The 19,422-nt window shown below is 40.4% G+C and overlaps 2 protein-coding genes across 3 annotated transcripts; both read left to right on the top strand.

Annotated features, from left to right (window-relative positions):
* Positions 1–3,463: 3,463 nt before the first annotated feature.
* On the top strand, positions 3,464–6,534 carry LOC133420546 (large ribosomal subunit protein P2-like). Of its 2 annotated transcripts, none has more exons than XM_061710242.1 (5): positions 3,464–3,563; positions 5,020–5,143; positions 5,254–5,302; positions 6,014–6,112; positions 6,423–6,534. In XM_061710242.1, exons 2-5 carry the CDS (start codon positions 5,021–5,023, stop codon positions 6,494–6,496), a joined length of 345 nt encoding a protein of 114 aa, XP_061566226.1. In that variant the 5' UTR covers positions 3,464–3,563; position 5,020; the 3' UTR covers positions 6,497–6,534. The 2 variants fall into 2 exon arrangements, with proteins under 2 accessions (XP_061566226.1, XP_061566233.1); XM_061710249.1 differs by having other exon boundaries at positions 6,420–6,534.
* A 9,866-nt stretch (positions 6,535–16,400) lies between these two features.
* On the top strand, positions 16,401–19,173 carry LOC133461306 (ferritin, heavy subunit-like). Its single transcript, XM_061742168.1, has 5 exons — positions 16,401–16,643; positions 17,477–17,582; positions 18,107–18,253; positions 18,519–18,644; positions 18,792–19,173. Exons 2-5 carry the CDS (start codon positions 17,481–17,483, stop codon positions 18,948–18,950), a joined length of 534 nt encoding a protein of 177 aa, XP_061598152.1. The 5' UTR covers positions 16,401–16,643; positions 17,477–17,480; the 3' UTR covers positions 18,951–19,173.
* The last annotated feature ends 249 nt before the right edge of the window (positions 19,174–19,422 follow it).

The following is a 19,422-nucleotide window of genomic DNA, read 5'->3' as shown; positions in this document are numbered from 1 at the left end:
GACAAGAACCTGCACTTACTAAGAGGTAAGTAAACTGATGTAGTTTCACAAATGTGCAGTGTTAATGGGGAGGAGAAAGTTTTTATATGATTATAAAATACAAAATATGTGTATGTGACTAGAAATTGATAAATAAAGCTGACAAATAATGAGGCATGGTCTAGAGCACAAACTGGGAAAAAAAAAGCATCCTGTAAATGTGAATAATGTACACACACTACATTAAGTCTGCCTGGTACCTATATTTTGGTCTGATTAGGGAATTTTTTTTTACTTTTATATTTATTTTTCTTCTTTGAAAGTGTTTTTTGTGATAAATAAACTGCGAATAAAGAGTTTTTTGTATTTAGATGTTAACTTTATATATTCTCCATTGCAACTTGAGTGTTCTCAAATAAAATCAACCAATGGTTGTTCATAAATATGTTGGGAGACTTGCACCCAAGAAGTACGAGATTTTTAATAAGTAAGCAGTTTTTACTTTTTTTAATAAGAATAAGAAGCTTTAATATCATATATTATGAGTCTGCATACAGAGACGAGGTGGTGCGGCTGTCGTCGTGGTGCAGAGACAATAACCTCCTCCTGAACAGCTCCAAGACCAAAGAGCTGGTAATTGACTATAGGAGGAAAAAGACAGAGATTCCTCCGCTCATCATCAGCGGGGATTGTGTAGAGAGGGTAGCCAACTTCCGGTACCTGGGAGTCCACATGGAGGAGAACCTCCTGACCTGGAGTGTGAACACCTCTGAGCTGCTGAAAACGGCCCAGCAGAGACTGTACTTCCTCAGGATCCTCAGGAGGGAGAACATCGCACAGAGGCTGCTGGTGTCCTTCTACCGAGCCTCCATCTAGAGCATTCTGACCTACTGTATCTGCATCTGGTACAGCAGCTGTACAGCAGCTCAGAGGAAAGACCTCCAGAGGGTCATCACCACCGGCTGCCCTCTCTCCACACTGGAAAACCTCCACCACTCCCGTTGCCAGAAAAAAGCCCAAAATATAATAAAAGACACTTCACACCCTGGACACTCGCTGTTTGAACTGCTGCCATCTGTGAAAAGATACAGACTCATGAAAACGAGGACAAACAGACTCAAACACAGCTTTTATCCAACAGCAAAAACCACCCTTAACAAAAACAGGAGCTAATGTGCAATAACAAAAAAATGATTGTATGTTGATGAAAGTTCTTGTAATGTTCGTATGTTGATGTATGTGTGGATGGGTGAATGTGTCTAGATATATATATTTATTTTTATTTCATTTTATTGATTTATTTTTCAGTTATTTTATTTTTTATATGATGCGCTGACTGGAGAGCACTTTTAAATGTCATTGTACACAGTGATAATGGCAATAAATATCTATCCATCTATCATTGTACAGTAGCCTATAGCTACAACTAAATGTCGTTCGGCAGCATCCTCCAGGGACAGCAGCTACATTCACAAGTCGGAATCCCAAACAGCAAAAATAAAGTGCGGCACTTCTCCATAACTTGTGCACAGGGCAGAAGACTTTACTTACTTTACTTACAAAAGACTCACTCCTCAAGTAAGGAGACCTGAGCTCAGTGCAGGGCTCTACCGGGGTTATCAGAGGATGAGCAATGCCCACGACTGAATTAGGTAGGGGGACTTGGTGAAAAAAAATGGGAAAAAAATCAGGGATACATTTTTTTTGTGATCAAATGTTTTTATTTATTTTTCATGATTTTCTTATTATCAACGGTGGCATCCACAATGATGTTAAACAAACATTAACACATATTCTCACCCCCTTCCAAACCCACCCCTTGGACCTAAGCATTCGATGAAAACAATTGACAATAAAGAAAAAAAGATAATACAAAAGATAATAGAACAAAGGACAAAATAAAACCAAGGCAAAACATAATATCAAAAACTGGACAAGGTAGTCTATATCAATTTTAAAAATGTTTCAAGTTTGGCCTTAATTTTATCTGCTGCCATATACCAAAATAAAATATTTAGTTGTTTTGCATTATGGATTCGGGCTGTAGATATTTCCAGATAGATAATATCAAGAAAAGTCAGATACCAATGGGATGCGATGAGACCAATGAGATGTTGTGTGGTGGTTTCCATCTTACTGCTATTATCTTTTTTGCTGCTGTTCGTTTTTGACATAGTGAAGCATTGATTGTTGATAAATTATTTAAAAAAGGGTTTATTGGAATATTCTGTACTGTTATTGAGGATAATGCAGTTGCAACCTGTTGCCAGAAATTTGCAACAGGTTGTCATTCCCAGACCATATGCATGAAGGTTCCTGGTTTATTCTGAAAGCATAGTGTACATAAAGAGCTAACCAGGATCTTCATATGGTAAAGCTTGAGAGGTGTTAAATAAGTTCTGTGTACAAATTGAAAATGAATAAGCTGATGATCTGGGTTTCTGGAAGATGATGTTATATTGGTCCATACTTCATTCCAGTTGAAATTTGGGTCCCAGTCAGGTATATCCCTTCTCCATATTGCATCTAGGGCTAAAGGTTTATATGACATTTTTGAAATATATTGATAAATAGTTGTGACCACACCCTTTGTTTTTAACTTGCCTATTAGCTCATACAGGGGATGTTCAGATAACTTTACATCATTAGGTACACCAGAGGTGTCAAGTAACGAAATACAAATACTTTGTTACCTTACTTAAGTAGAAATTTTGGTTATCTATACTTCAATGGAGTAATTATTTTTCAGACGGCTTTTTACTTTTACTCCTTACATTTTCACGCAATTATCTGTACTTTTTACTCCTTACATTTTAAAAACAGCCTCGTTACTCTATTTCATTTCGGCCTTTAAAAAAAACTATCCAGTTAAATTGCGCCGTCCGGATAGAGTGAATTTGGTTGTGGTTGTTTCAGATGTTCTTGTCCAGTTTTGTTCTTACATCCGTTCCCTCAGATTCCTGCAACTAAACTTGGATGTACATTCCAATAAAGGTTAGGATAAATGATAACATGCCTCTGAAGTTTGAGTTTTTGCGCAATTACAATACTTATAGGCAACTATAGTCATCATATCTCCTGCTCTCTGAAACACATATTAATGCTCAATAGTACACATATATGGTTCTTTAATATATTTGCATTATTCTAAGATGCATTCATTTTCAATGGCTTTTGTTCTTAATGGCTTTTTTCCCCCTTACATTACTTTTACTTTTATACTTTAATTAGTTTTAAAACCAGTACTTTTATACTTTTACTTGAGTAAAAAATTTGAGTTAATACTTCAACAGGAGTATTTCTAAACTCTAGTATCTATACTTCTACCTGAGTAATGAATGTGAATACTTTTGACACCTCTGCTAATTCGCAAGTACAATCATTTCTTCATTTCATTTTAAAGAAAGAAGACTTTACTTGTGAAAGATGTAAACACACTCCGGTGCAGCAGGACTGCTCAAAGCTTTCATGTACTTTTCTGCAGCAGCAGAAGAAGAAAGGCTTTCTTCGTTCCGCCTCTCTGACGTCACTTCCTTTCTGCCTGAACCAGCCTCGACGAGAACACGCGCTCGGTCCTAGCTCAAGTGAGTGTCCTCATTTATCACAAATAAAGCGATAACTGCCGGGAGAAAACCCCATCATTCACACAAAATAACCTACTCTTCCACTCCTTGCTGTTTGAAACTATGTACACCCGCAATTTGGTACACAAATGTCTTTTTCTTTTACTGTTAGCTTAGCCTAGGGTAGCGGGGAAGAAGAGTCTCCACATGTGTTGAACATCCTGCAGAGTTCTGATAGCACACTTTTTGACAAAGGGATTAACTTGAAACACAAGAAGAACATGCTTTTGACCTCTTTCTATTGGAGAGTTACTTCATTTATTTATTTAAAAGGGACAACGCACATTGATTGACATGAGCACTTGAGTCCATCATGTAAATGTGCCAGATTTAGCCATACAGGCTAATTTACATCTGCAGTCCCTGGCAGGTTGATGGCATATGTAAAAACATTGAAAAACACACTAAAACCCTAAAACAAACAGTACAAACAATTAGTAAAACCATGACAGTCCGAATAATGACAAACAAAAGAATTATAGCACACAAAAGGGTATAAAAACAATAACATGACCCTATACCAGATTATGACAGCATGTTTTATTATCCAGTAACCACTGTTTTATGTTTTTAGAGAATGAAGAGATGTGATGTTCCTTAGTTGTATGGGTATAGTGTTTCAGGTTTGAGCTGCTCGATAGGAAAAGGCTGACTGCCCAAAGGCACTTTTTCTACGTGCAGTTTTACAATCCCCTCTGGTAGATGAGTTTTGATTTTGCTTAATAAACTCATTGAGTGGAGGGGGGGCCAGACCATGAAGGATTTTATAAACAAGTAAAATGTCTGCAAACGTAATATTTCCCCAGTTTAAAAAAACATATTTAGTTAAGATATTCCAATGATATAAATTGGCCTTTTTATCCAATGTTTTCAAAGCCTGCCTATTGAGTTTTTACACTGATTGTAATGCGGTCGTTCATCCTACCTGCCAGTAAAGTAGGTTCTGGAAATCATGTGTTTCTTGTTTCAACACACCCTGATAAACTAGGTTAAGTCATTCACAGACTTTTCCCGAGTTTAATGCCATGCTGTTGATGAGCCATAATAAGAATCAGGTGTGTCGAAACTGGGAGACGTGTAAAACCTCCAGGACCAACTATGTGCATGCCTGTAAGCACATCAACAAATATAAGGAAAGAGATAAATATTTGGGAATATTATTATTATTATTATTGGGAATTGCCACTTAAAAACTCATTTGTGTGGGCAAACTTAGCTACTTTACATTAACCCAAAATGCAGATATGAATCACCCTGGGAGTGAACACATTCAGAATCAGATGACTTCATTATACATAGACTGCAGGGTGTGTGAATGTGCATATTTATATGTACATACGCACTAAGCAAACAAAAGTTTGTGTTGACATGTATCCATGTAATTCATTTTAATTTACTGGTAAAACTTGTGTTTCAGTATGCGTTACGTTGCCGCTTACCTGCTTTCTGCCCTGGGTGGCAATGAAAACCCAGATGCCAAAGAAATCAAGAAGATCCTGGAGAGTGTTGGCATTGAAGCTGATGACACACGCCTGCAGAAGGTACAGTTGCCTGATCGTCTTTGTGATTCCAATATTGTACCGGCACTGTGATCACCAGCTGCTCCACATTACCGTTTCAGATTTTGATTTAGTTTGATCTTTTTAAACAGGTCATCTCCGAGCTCAAAGGCAAGAGTGTGGATGAGGTGATTGCCTCCGGTGAGTGTGCCATTCTGTATTTTGTGGAGGTTTTTGTACCCGTGTCCCATGAAAAAAACCTTAAGATTAAAGTTGTGTTAAAAGTATTTATTTGCCTCTTTGGAGTTATACAGTAATCTCTACACTAACGTACACCTTGTCATTTTATTAAAATGAATTTGGCCATATGTTCTTCCAACTTGCTGAAATGAATGTGATGGCAGGTCTTAACCTGTTTCTGATGTTTAGCACTGCGAGAAGACAAAAACATTTGACATAAAGGGACTTGTTTATGACCACAAATGAGTATAGCAGTGGCACTAATAATTTTCTTCCTACTAAATAGTCCCATGCACTTGTCTGATACATTCTTAATACCTGAAATATTTTAATTCGGGGACAATCGACACATAAAATACTTTTTCATATGGATATCTTACAAATGTAGAATGGAAGACTTTGTTATAAAAAGTTTGAGCTACACAATCACTCGTATCTATAGAATAGGTGCGTTAGTATTGGGGATAATTTCCTGGTTTGATGCTCACAAATGTACTTATTTTTTAAATCAACTTGAATGTTGGTGGTGTTAATTTCACATTAGTAATATGAAAAGAGATGTAGTGTCTACTATATAATGCAATTGCTAGATCATATCCAGTATTAAATGTTTTTGACCTCTCGTGTCAGTGCTATCACATTTGCTTTATGTCTGCCAACTTGTGTCCTCAGGTTACGGCAAGCTGGCCAGCATGCCAGCAGGTGGTGCCGTAGCTGTTGCCAGCTCTGCAGCTCCTGGCGCAGGTGGTGCTGCTGCTCCTGCTGCTGCAGGTAAGCATTTCAGCTTATCACCTTGCTTGTCACTACTTGGCACACAAAGACCATGTCTCAGCATTGTATGTTATGATTAAACGGGTGCCAAACTAAGTTGATGTCGTAGAACATAAAAGTATTCTAATACATGATTTGCACCTCACACACTGGACCTGGTAAGTAAAAGTAAGCACGTTGTGTAATTAGACTTTTAGTTGGGTCATCGTGTAGCTAAGTTGTATTTTCCCTGTTTGCTGAAACAGTAATTTGAAGTGATTCCACATGTACAAAACAAAATTACATCAGCTACTTTTTTTTTTTACAGCAGAAGAAAAGAAGGAGGAGAAGAAAGAAGAATCTGAGGAGTCTGATGACGACATGGGATTCGGCCTCTTCGACTAACCTTGTTCAAATGATCAATAAAGTTTTTATAAACTTGACTTTTGCAAAATGTCCTTTCTAAACAGAAATGTTTTTGTTGCTCAAATTTATTCAGTTTTAGCCCAAGATTTTAAAAATAATTTTATCACACAATAAGTAATAAATGGATGTATGAGCTGCCTGATTCTTGACTTCATATTCATACTGTACTTTTAAAAAGGTAGAAATGTAATATGGCAGATTGACACGAGTTGCTTAGAACTGTAAATTTCAGTAAAAACCTTTAATGCATGTGCTTATGCTTGCAGGACACTAGGTGGCACTATTTCTTAGAAAAGGGTAAAAGATCCTTCAGTCTGCATACTTGAGTTAGCAATTTGAATAATTCATAACGATGGACAGATCTACAGGCACCATGCACTTCATCTGCATTAACAGAAATCATCCTGTTAAAGTGTTCTGTTCTTATGTCTGCGGTTTTATCTCACTGCATGTTCACGCAGCTGTTATTGCCAGAGCAATGTCAGATCCTGAAGTCACTCAAATGGTACTTTGCTATATTTAGTGCAACAAATCCATTTCACCTCTTTAATTCTAAACTTATGCTAGTCTGCTGCCAATCCATTCATGACTCAAAACTATCTTATTAGTGGAACCTTGCCACATGAGCTGCAACAACTCAGCATCAAAATCTCTTCACACTGCATTAGTTAGCTATCAGCAAGAAACTTTACACAATAGAGGCCACATGGGTACCATTTGAATCTGCACATGCGGCACTCAGCTCAGACCCATCAGGTGCAGTGTCAACTCGTCACATACGACATTGCAAAATAACTCGCCACCACCTCAGCCCCTCCTGTAGGAAACAACCCACATCACATACAGAACTCCCTGGATTTTACCAATAAAATTCAAGATATGAAGTCATGAAACCATTTTATTTGATGTAACATCTCTTTTTTGTAATATGTTTATTGATCTGAGACAGTGGAGACATCAGTAAACTGCTAAAGCAAGATTTATCCTTAAACAGTAGAAACATCCTCACCTCTAACTGGATTAATGCCTTGCTGGACTTCTGCCCCTCATTCAATCGTTTCAAACTATATAAGCTTTAAAAATAAGCACGGATGTGCCATTGATTCTCTAGTGTCCCCCACTGTTATAAGTGAATGAGGAAGTGGAAAACTGAGCATTAGAGGGTGTAGCCAATGTAATAGATGACATCCTGGTCTGGGGAGAGAGCATAGAGCAGCATGATCGCCGCTTGAGACAACTGCTGGACCGCCTAAGAAGCGTCAATCTGAAACTGAATAAAAGTAAGTGTAAGATAAGGATGACAGAAATCAGTTACATTGGACATGTGCTCAGTGAGAAAGGACTCAAGCCTGATCCTGAAAAGGTTAGAGCCATGCAAAACATGCCTGCACCAGAGGACAAAGCTGCCCTCCAGAGGTTCACAGGTTACTGCAGTATCTAAATTCATCCCTAACCTTTCAGACCTGAGTGCTCTAAGGAAGTTGGAAGGAAATGTGGAATGGCACTGGGGGTGAGAGCAACAACAGAGTTTTGACAAACTGAAAGCTCTCGTCGGCCAAGCACCAGTACTCAAGTACTATGATGTCAGAAAGACAGTTATCTTATCTGTTGATGCAAGTTGTGAGGGTTTAGGAGCAGTGCTACTTCAAGATGGACATCCAGTAGCATATGGCTCCAGAGCATTAACTGATTGTTATAACGTTCTGCACGAATCGAAAAGGAATTGCTTGCAATCATGTTTGGCTGTGTAAAGTTCCATCAGTATCTACTGTATATGGAAGACATGTCCATGCGTACGTGGCTCAAGGCGACTCTGCGGTCACATATTTCCGTAGAGCGGGACACACAAAAAGTTATTGTGGACAAACCCACTCTACTCTCAATTAAACCACACATCGGCTATTTTCATGCCTGAACTTGGGGAATTCCTGAGAGGATTACTAAAGTATTTTTCAAATTTAACTTATTACTTATTGCTTTCTTTCTATTGTTTTTTATATTAATTTATACAATTTTAAGTCAAGCTGGACAGGTTTCTGTTTAAGAAAGACACTTAGTTTATTCAGTTAATTTTGTTATTTTGTATTAAAGTGGATAATCTGTTTTCCATGTGTTCATGGCATTCAAAAATATGCATCTAATTCAATTCAGGTTCAAGTGAAATAGTTAAGAAATTGTTTCACTCACAAAAAAAGGGGCTAAAAAAATTCACCATGCCAGGAAGGGTGAAGGCAATCGGGTCGGCCGGCCCTGCTGATGAGGTGTCCCTCACAGGGGGGGCTGGGGGGGGCGGTACTGCCCCGGACCGGGCCCCATTGGGCCCCGGGCCGCCTCGGGACGCCCGGTTGCGACGTGCGGGCCACCCGGGGCCTCCGCACCCTTTGCTTTGGAACTTTCGAGGCTTACATGAACCACGTGACCGCTCTGGCACCGAGATCAAAAGTTGTCGCCACTCTGTTTTATCCACTGCTCTGGCTAAAACATGACAAGTCTTGTGTGAATTTTCGATTGACGAGACGAGAATGCACGCAAATGTTCGTGTGATCTGTTCAAGTATAATCGTAAAGAATTGTTAAATAAAAACATTTTTGAGATGTGTGGGCCCCTATATCAATCCTTACGTTACGACAGTCTGTGAATGCATAAGCTGTGAAAAAAAAATGTTATAAGTTAGAATACAATTAATCCAAAAAAGCAGCAACAGACAGCATCAAAAACTACATAAATCAATAAATAAAACAAACTGGTGTAGTGTAGTGCACAGTGACTGGTTAAAGTGAGTGAGCGAGTTTAAACAGGAGGGTTTTGAGTTGGGTTTTGAATGTTGTGATGGAGTCTGTCTGTTTTATGTGTATGGGAGGGAGTTCCAGAGTCTGGGTGCTGAGCAACTGAAGGCTCGGGCACCCATGGGGCACCCATGGTGCTGAGGCGTGAAGTGGGAATGATGAGAAGTCCAGCCGAGGTTGAGCGGAGACAATGCTGAACTCTGATGAGATAAAGCTCTGTGTTTTTGCTGTTTGATCTTCATAATCAATTGCCTGGAGTGGATCATAATATTATGCTCAAAACTGTTATGGTCTCATCTAAAGTTATTCAATGCTTGAAGTCTTTCATTACTTTATCATCGTGGTGATGAATGAACCATCCCTCAAGTTAAAAAAAAGCCTTGACAACTGGTATCCTGCAAGATACCAGATATTCATTCAACATTATTAAAGAGCCCAACCTCATTTCTCGCATTTACACAGACTGCACCTCTCTGTACATCACTGTGAGCTTAAATAAAATGTTCTATCAACAGCTTGAGTGGAGACATATGTAAATGTCTCAAATTTAACGCTACTTGCAGAAAAATCAAGAGGTGAAATTTCAGATATGACCTTTAAAATCCGATTTGAATGTCACACTAGTATTTAACTCCCAGAGTTATTTTATTTCCAGACAAACATTTCTACATGCTTCACTTCAAGCAGATAAATGGTTGCAAAGCTCTTCCTTGATACAGGAATTACACAGATATTGATTACCAGACTGTTTTACGATTAATATCTGTCCAAATATGAAGTTGCGTTAAGCTTTTGAATAAACAGTATAGTTAAGTCATCCTGTAAATGCCTGCAAGATGCTTTTATCCCATCTTTCAAGCCTTATGATTCCTTATTTCTTTTTATGATTTTAAAACTTGCAACTCTAAACTCTCCAACAGCCTGCATGAAGGTTTCACAAGCTTTCTGGTTTGTGAGTGCAGACGCATTTCTCAGCTCTCGTCACTATTTCTGCCTGGCGTCCACACTGCTCCAGTGAACTCCACCCAGTGAAAATGGAAAACATTTGATCATCAGCAATTTCTTGCTTCAAAAACTGTTTAATCCTTTTAAAATCACGACATAACTGCACACATTTGCGTCATAAATTGCTCCTCAGGGCCACTATGCCTCCATCTCCGACTCAAACCGGTACATGACCACTGAAGGAACCTTTTGATGCTTCATATTCAACATGGGCTAACACTAATCGTTTTACTAAAACTGTACTAAGCTACACATGGTGTTTTTGATATTTAATAGTACCAATGTTTTACTTTTATGATCAGCCTGATCAAGTTTACTTAGTTTCAGACAGTCAGCCATTTGGTTCACTGTATTCAGTTAATCTACTTTGCAGTGACACAAACATTTCTTCACATCCTGATTAAAGCTCAAATCTGAAACAAACAATCTGAGTCAACAAATACCTTTGAAGGTAGACAGCATATAAATAATACTGTTGAGATGAATACTGGAGAAGTGTGAGCCTGATTACACAGAGATCCATTCAGACTCATCACCCTGAATGCTGCGAGCTACAATGACGCAGTGCGCAGTCTACAAAGCTGCTTTTATTCTTATTATCGACTCTTTATAATCATTTTACAAAAACAAGACAGTACAGTGGTAAATATTTTGGCACTGCAGAACAAGATTTCTTTTGTTGTTGCTAACAACTGAAACCACTAATCTCCAAAGCGCCAGCGAAAGATGACATTCTTCAAACAAGGCATGGCAGTCCATCCATAGCACCTCCCTGAAAGTCTTCAACTTTTCTTGTTTTGCCAGCAAAAATCAATTCAATTAACTTTTGCATCTGTTACAATACGAGATGTCTGTAGACGCTTTCCGGAGCATGACTCCCACGGAATCAGCATCAGAAGTTTGCAAAAGGCACATTTGAACTAGGCCGATGTCTTCTGGAAACGATGGAAGTGGGCGTGTTGGAGGGTGGGAAGAAAAAGCCAGGCGCTCCAGCGTGGGCAGGTGGAGTTAATTGGGCACCGGCACAGGACTCGGGTCCTCCCAATCACTCCAGCTCTGATAACCACATCATCATTTGATCCTCAGGAGGCCGTGGTCTCCTGAAGTGTTATTTCTGTCTGGCCCGCTTTTCTTCTTCCTGGGGAGACACAGGGCCGTCTGTAAGCATCACGACTTCACCCTGCACACGCCTCAGCTCTGCTTGGTCCCCCGCTTTGAATAACTTCTTTTTGATGTTAAGTAGATGTTTAACACAGCTGGTAATCCAAGGTTTATTGTTGGGGAAGCAGCGCACAGTCTTGTGGGAGCAACAATGTCCATGCAAAAGTTCAGATAGTCCGTAGTGCAGTGGGTGACCCCATCAATGTTCTCCCCTAAAGAGTCCTGCAGCACGCTCCAATCTGTTGACTCCAAGCGGTCTCTGAGGAACTCTTCTGCCGCCGTAGTGCACTGCCGGAAGGAGCGTGTGGTGGATGGTTGTCTGCTCACTTTTGGGGTGTATTTTGGTTGTAAGAGAACCAGATTGAGATCCTATCTCCCCCATGGAGGAAGTAGAATGGCTGTGTATGCTTCACTCACGTTGGCATACATGAGATCAATAGTCCAGTTTTTCTTGTTGTGAAGCACACAAACTGATGGAAAGCAGGCAGAGTTGAGTCCAGTGTTACATGTGTCATCTTTCATAAGGGCATTCCCGTTTTTGAATGACGTCACCGATGAAGCACCTAATATTGAGAAGAGCTTTCACAGAGTTTCAGGATAGGTCCGACCCGTTGCCTTTTCCTGAAATAAGAATGTAGAAATATATAGATATCCTCAGGTCCAGGGAATTCGTGGGAATTCAAGCTCATGAAAGTGCTCCAATCCCAAAATGACCAGTTCAATGTTTACTTTTGATTCAGTCATCATCCTGAATGAATGTGGTTTTTAACATTTGACTTCAGCATTATTGGTTAACTGGGAGAATAGGACAGAAGCAACGGATTTGTACATGGATGCACATGAATACATTCTCCACTAGTCCATGGTGTGGCAGTAAAGCTAAAGCATTTGGTTGCTAAACTTTACAGCCAAACTAAGCAGAAGAATTACACATTACACAGTTTCCTGCACGCTTCAGAGTCCTGGAGTCGTACAGGTCCTGGAGTGACAGCAGATTGCAGCCGATCACCTTCTCAGAAGACGCGCTGTAGCCTGTCCTTGTCCTTGGCCGTAGCAGCAGCATACCAGATTGGTGATGGAGGATGTGAGGATGGACTCAATGATGGCTGTGTCTTGTCTTTGGCAGGTTGAATTTTTCAGCTGCCACAGGAAGTACATCCTCTGCTGGGCTTTCATGGTGAGGGAGCAGATGTTCATCCCCCACTTCAGGTCCCAGGAGATGATGGATCCCAGGAAGAGGTAAGACTCCACGGTGTCAATTGTAGAGCCACTGAGGGTGATGGGGGCGGGTGAGGCTGAGTTCTTCCTGAAGTCCACAACCATCTCCACTGTTTTTAGACCATTGAGCGCTAGGTTGTTTTGGCTGCACCAGTTCACCAGATGGTCCACCTCCCACCTGTAGGCGGACTCATCACCATCAGAGATGAATCCAATCAGGGTGGCGTCATCCGCAAACTTCAAAAGCTTGACAGACTGATGACTGGAGGTGCAGCTGTTCGTGTACAGGAAGAAGAGCAGAGGAGAAAGAACGCAGCCTTTGGGGGATCCGGTGCTGATGGTCAGGGTTTCAGAAACATGTTTCCCCAGTTTCACGCACTGCTTCTTGTCAGACAAGAAGTGGGTGATCCACCTGCAGGTGGAGTCGGGGACACTTAGCTGGGAGAGCTTGTCCTGGAGTGATGATGGTGTTGAAGGCAGAGCTGAAATCCACAAACAGGATCCTGGCATAGGTTCCTGTGGAGTCCAGGTGCTGGAAGATGAAGAGAAGGGTATCATCAACTGTATCATCTACAGATATGTTCGCTCTGTAGGCAAACTGCAGAGGGTCCAGGAGGCGGATGGGGATGTCCTTCCGGTGTGAGAGCACAAGGCGCTCATAGGACTTCATAACCACAGAGGTCAGGGTGACAGGTCTGAAGTGTGGTCCTGTGGTCCTTGGCTTCTTGGGAACAGGGATGATGGTGGAGGTCTTGAAGCAGGCTGGAACATGGCTTGTCTCCAGTGAAGTGTTGAAAATGTCCGTGAATACTGGATACAGCCTATCAGCACAGTGCTTCAAGCTGGCTGGTGAGACAGAGTCCAGTCCAGCAGCTTTCCGGGGGTTCTGTCTCCTGAAGAGTTTGTTGACGTCCCTCTGATGAATTGAAAGAGGTGGGTGGGGGGGTGGAGGTGGTGCACTGGAGCTGGAGCTGTTGGGTGGTGTTGTGGGGGATGGTTGCAGGACTGTCCCTTTGTCTTTCAAAAGTGGCAGTAAAACTCATTCAGGTTGTTGGCTAGGCGTCGGTCGTTCATCGAGCCTTTAGGCCCCGTTTACACGGAGCAAAAACGGAGGAGTTTTCATGGGTTTTGGCCGTTCGTTTACACGAAAACTGAGCTCAAAGTCACCAAAAATTATCATTTCTGAAAACTCTGGCCAAAGTGGAGATTTTCAAAAACTCAGTTTTCACGTTTGCATCTAAACAGAGGAAAACGGAGATTTAGGCTTCAGAACATCACATTATGCAACAGAAACGTCACCAGCGTCATGTGTCCGACCTGTGTTTACAATTAGTTTGGCCACCGTCAATATTTTCTTGGTACACAGCAGTCCGCACGGAAGCTGATGTATGACATCACAGCCTCTGTGTACTTATCCAGACTGTTGGTAGCAGGCCTGAACACATCCCAGTCTATAGAGTCCAAAGACGCCTGGAGATCCTCCACAGCCTCACTGGTCCACTTCCTTGATGTCTTCACTACAAGTTTGCAGAGCTTTAGTTTCTGCCTGTACGTAAGAATCGGGTGGACCATGACGTGGTCGGAGTGGACCAGTGCAGCGCGGGGGACGGCGTGATTAACATCCCTAACAGTTGTGTAACAGTGATCCAGAATGTTATATGTGTATTTATTTATTTTTATATTTTTTATTTATTTATTTATTTATTTATTTATGCATTTATATGTGTATCTATTATTTATTTATACATTAATTTATTTTTATATTTATTTTTTGTTTTGTCATTTTTTGTCCCTCATAAATTGAATGGACATATCTATATCCCAATACAGTATATGAAATATTTCCATACAATGCTGAACATAATTGTTGCCTTAAATTCTATATGATTTGGTTACCAAATACCAACAATCTAGCTTATTTAACACCATTACATAAACACACACTTTAAATGTAAGGATTGACCAGTCATCTTCAGCGGGGGGAGCGGGGACATTGCACAACAGCAAAGTACCCGGATGTATTGTTCTCATCGGAAGCTTGCGTAATTTCACAGACTAGTCTATGGTGAATCTTTCCCATTCACGTCTGTGTTAAAGTGTCACAAGTCACGTTTTTTTATGTGGTCATTCTACTGTTGCTTAACCCCTAACTTTTTAAATTTGCCAATGTAAGTGTTAAAAACCCCCCACAGAGGTGAGTCACGTCATGTGTTCAGGGATGAGTCAGCAGAAACGTCGACCGCTTTTTGCTGTGTCATGTCAAGTCTTTTTTTTCTACTCTTAACTAACTCTTAACACATACTGTTACTAAGTGTAAGATGTGGTCCACAAATGAAAAAGGACACATAAAAAAAAACAATATTTATTTACAAGCCTGCAAAAGTACTACATGTAACAGTCATTATGCTAAAAAAAAGAAAAAAAAAACTTTCAAAGTGTGGTACAGTTGAATTATTTTAACTCACGTATTTGCACTATTTTTGATACCACATTATGTGATCACTAACTTTATATATACAGTCAGTATATATGTTTCAAATTAATATTTACTTATAAAATAAGACGATTTTTTGTCACTTTGTCTTTATTGGATTTTCAGGTTATTACAACTGCACATTTTTACCATATTACAAAGATCATCTGTATATTCACTGTGCAATAGATTAAGCAATCTGAAATAAAAAAGCAAAATCAAGTGAAAAAAACAAACTAACAAAAATAAAAAGTAGAGAAATATGAACACAAACTTGTGCTTAGCACATTAATAATCCAAAAAAAGAAAAGAGAAAGAAAAAAAAGGTCCGCATCCTTATGCTTTCTCTAGATAAAATGTCCACTTTTGCCATCTCCTCTCAAATAGCCCTTCCCTCAAACCCAGGATATGGGTCAGTCTTTCCATATTTCTTTCATAATATCCAGCCACTGTTTTAGAGTAGGCCATTCAGGTTTCAGGTTCAATGAGACGAATTTAATCTGTAAACACTCAAAGTAGTTTTTTTCCATCAACGGTACCTACATATGCTTCGCTCCATTTACCTCGGAAGTCGGAACTCGGAACTGGGAATGAGGTCACAGCCGAGTTATCAGCGTTCCAGTTACAGAGTAGGTAAACAAGTTTGTAGTTCGCATATACCACATGAAAAATGTAAATTACACTATAGCAGCATATATATGCCGAACAATACTTGTATATGACTGATTTAGTGTGACCAAAACTAGAATGAAGTGCTACGAATTTTTACAGAGCTCTCTTCTACTGTTTACAACCGGGGCAGCCATCTTGGAATGTGAACTCGGGGGTGGTGAAGACTCTCCCACTTTCCCAGTGGGAAATCCCACTTCGAGGAGCGTTCCAGTTGAAAAATCCAACTGGGAACTGGGAAATCCCCACTTCCGAGGACAAATGGAACGCGGTATTATGCTTTCTCTAGATAAAATGTCCACTTTTGCCATCTCTTCTCAAATAGCCCTTCCCTCAAACCCAGGATATGGGTCAGTCTTTCCATATTTCTTTCATAAAATCCAGCCACGGTTTTAGAGTAGGCGATTCAGGTTTCAGGTTCAATGAGACGAATTTAATCTGTAAACACTCAAACTAGAGTTTTTTTCCATCAACGGTACTAATCAAGCAGCTTGGGGTTTCCTCGAAGCCCCGCCCTTCCCGAACGTGACGTCACGCACAATGGCTTTATAAGCTCCGCTCGCGTCCCGACGCTCATTCGACCCTCGACATCGGACGGTGAAGGTTACCTGCTTCAACAGTGCTTGAACGGCAACCTTTTAACTGTCTTGAAACATCCTTCGACGAATCTCTTACCTTTTTTATTTTTCTAACTTGGTTAAAAACATCTACAAGCTAAGTAATCTTAAACCACAACGCCTAGCTCCAAAGCTATCCGTTTGTTTTGCTAACGACACAACCTCAGCAACCTCCTCCCGAGACGACCTCCGCTCAGGTGAGACCTGCACCGCTTCACCTGTACACTGCTGTTTTTAGTGGGGGACTGGGACTATGTTGTAGGTCCTAGCGGCCCGGGTGGTCCATATTCAGGGGCGTCTAGACCGTTTGTCCTCGTTGTTTTCCTGCTGAAGCCTAAATTATGGTCGACGCAGAGCCTACGGCGTAGGGTACGCGGCGACGGTGTGCGTCGCCGCGTACCCTACGCCGTAGGCTCTGCGTTGGGTGTAACGCGGAACCATAAATCAGCCTTGAGGCTCATGGCGCAGTTGCTCAGCATTTTCAGTGCGGGCATTGCTAAAGCCAACCTGCTAGAAATCATGTTAATTTACTCTAAAAATTGTTTTTTATTTTATTTTTGTACATTTATTTATTTTTTATATTATTTTTATATATATATATATATATAAATAAAATCTCACTGCAGTTGACAGACATTAGATTGTCAACCATCCAAATATTTGTTTGGTCAACAAGGGTCCTGTTCATGAACTGAAAAGTTGCGCAACGAAACGACGCACACACTAGTGCTTCAGTTATACATCTTTATTTATATATTTTATTTTTTCAAATTACAAAAATTGTAATCGAATTTAAGTGTTATTGATAAACTACTTTTTTATTTCTATAAACTTTATTAGTCTCTAGACCCAATAGCAAGACATACAATAAAAAACAAATACATGGCACCCATACCAATGTTTCCATAGATTATGATTGATATCTGACCAAACTGCACCTGGGGCTTGTGAGCTTCATTATAATACAGTTTTGTGACTCATCAAGTCGAGCCATAGGCTTGTTTTGTAATTGTGGTCTTTGCTTTTTTAGAATCATGAGTTCCCAGGTGAGACAGAACTTCCACCAGGACTGCGAGGCTGCCATCAACAGGCAGATCAACCTGGAGCTGTATGCCTCTTATGTCTACATGTCCATGGTGAGTCCAATAGCTGAAAGTAACAAAATGGTAGAATATAGTAAGGATGAGTGTGAAGAACTCTGCAGGAACCAGGTGTTACAATACAGGTGGAAGTGGGTTGGGAAAGGGGAACTTTGTATGTCAGTTGTGTTTCATGACTTAAGCGGGCACAACTATCTTTATTGCCACTTAAAAAAGGCTGCAATGTGGTTATACAAGAGCTGCCAGTGTGGCATTTTAAAGTATAATGGAAGTTTAGATGAAGGTGTTAGAGCACCCTTTATATTAAATGTAACCTGTAATTAAACGGAGACTAAAGGTCTTTTTTGAGATTATGTTCCTAGAAAGGGCCGATAATACATTAACTTGCTGTGTGGCAATCAGTTTTTTAACCTACATTAAGCTGTGTATTCAGATAAATGATTATATGCACAGGATGTGAACATGGCTAGACTTTAGACTAGACAACTAAACAAAGATTATGTGCCAGTGCTATCTGATGGAAATGCACGAGTTGGCATTAAACATTTCTCTCATTACAGGGCTATTACTTTGACCGCGATGACCAGGCATTGAACAACTTTGCCAAGTTCTTCCGTGGGCAGTCAACGGAGGAACGTGAACATGCTGAAAAGCTAATGAAACTCCAGAACCAGAGAGGGGGGAGGATTTTCTTGCAAGATGTCAAGGTATGAGCTTAGCAAAAATAATTCAAGATGAATGTGTGATAAACTTCTGTTGGGGTTGAGGCAGCTTATTCAGTAGTATTGTAAGGGAGGGGCCAAAAAGATAGTGAGGGTGTGAGTGGGGTGTACTGCTTATCTCTTCTGGACAGGCTATCGCAGGTCCCAGAACTTTAGTAAACGTTAAACTGTACATTAACTGATGCGACCTGAAGGCTGGTTGTTTATCCTCTGATTAATGAGTATCTAACTTGTTCTGCCCTTATTGCAGAAACCAGACCGGGATGAGTGGGGCAGTGGTGTTGAGGCTCTTGAATGTGCCCTGCAGCTTGAGAAGAGTGTGAACCAGTCACTGCTGGACTTGCACAAGCTCTGCGCTGATCACAATGATCCACATGTAAGTATTAGCAGTGTACAGTCATAAAGGCTGTGTCTTAACTCGGAAGCATTTGTTGGGAACTTTTAAGCTGGAACTGTGTTTATCAAATTGTATCTTTCATCTATGCTGCCTGAGCTCATTGAATAATTTCTTCCTTCCTTCCAGCTTTGTGACTTCATTGAGACCCACTACCTTGACGAGCAGGTGAAGTCCATCAAAGAGCTTGGAGACTGGGTGACCAATCTGCGCCGCATGGGAGCTCCCCAGAACGGCATGGCCGAATACCTGTTCGACAAACACACTCTGGGCAAAGAAAGCAGTTAAATCCGTCCAGATCATAGCCAAAAGCTTCTGTATTTGTACGTTGCATCCATGTGGTTTTTTTTTTTTTGTTAAGTAAAGAGTCTTTTGCATGGTGTACTGGCTGAAACTTTAGATTTGACACAAGCTTTCTCCATCTTCCAGTTCTGTCAGCTTAGCTCATACTATCACTACATATTTGCTGAAGTTGCTTATCAAACAATAAATGGAACCCTCTGGATTCTGATTCATTGTGTGTTGTCATTTGAGCATGCCTCAGTTCTGCATTTTTCTGTTGTCTTACTGGGGAAAAGGGAACTAATGACTTCTCAAATACGCAATGGGTGGGTTTTTTTTTTTTTTTTATTAATGAGGGGAGGGCTTTAAACTTGATCTGAAGTTAAAACTTGTAAAACAGTTTTGGAACTTGGACTTGACGAGGGAAGTGTTGCCGTCTTGAACTTGGAGAACAAATTACTGTTTTCTCTTTGGCGCC

Source organism: Cololabis saira, chromosome 2 (assembly GCF_033807715.1).
Source record: "Cololabis saira isolate AMF1-May2022 chromosome 2, fColSai1.1, whole genome shotgun sequence".
In the NCBI taxonomy this organism is placed as follows: domain Eukaryota; kingdom Metazoa; phylum Chordata; class Actinopteri; order Beloniformes; family Belonidae; genus Cololabis; species Cololabis saira.
This window is presented reverse-complemented; position numbering and strand designations above follow the sequence as displayed.

Bases quoted from the DNA above. Each gene is read 5' to 3' on its own strand.
- LOC133420546 (XM_061710249.1), top strand. From the start codon at position 5,021: ATGCGTTACGTTGCCGCTTACCTGCTTTCTGCCCTGGGTGGCAATGAA. The intron at 5,144-5,253 runs GTACAGTTGCCT...CTTTTTAAACAG, and splicing joins ATGACACACGCCTGCAGAAG to GTCATCTCCGAGCTCAAAGG. The intron at 5,303-6,013 runs GTGAGTGTGCCA...TTGTGTCCTCAG, and splicing joins GGATGAGGTGATTGCCTCCG to GTTACGGCAAGCTGGCCAGC.
- LOC133461306 (XM_061742168.1), top strand. From the start codon at position 17,481: ATGAGTTCCCAGGTGAGACAGAACTTCCACCAGGACTGCGAGGCTGCC. The intron at 17,583-18,106 runs GTGAGTCCAATA...CTCTCATTACAG, and splicing joins CTTATGTCTACATGTCCATG to GGCTATTACTTTGACCGCGA. The intron at 18,254-18,518 runs GTATGAGCTTAG...CCCTTATTGCAG, and splicing joins TTTTCTTGCAAGATGTCAAG to AAACCAGACCGGGATGAGTG.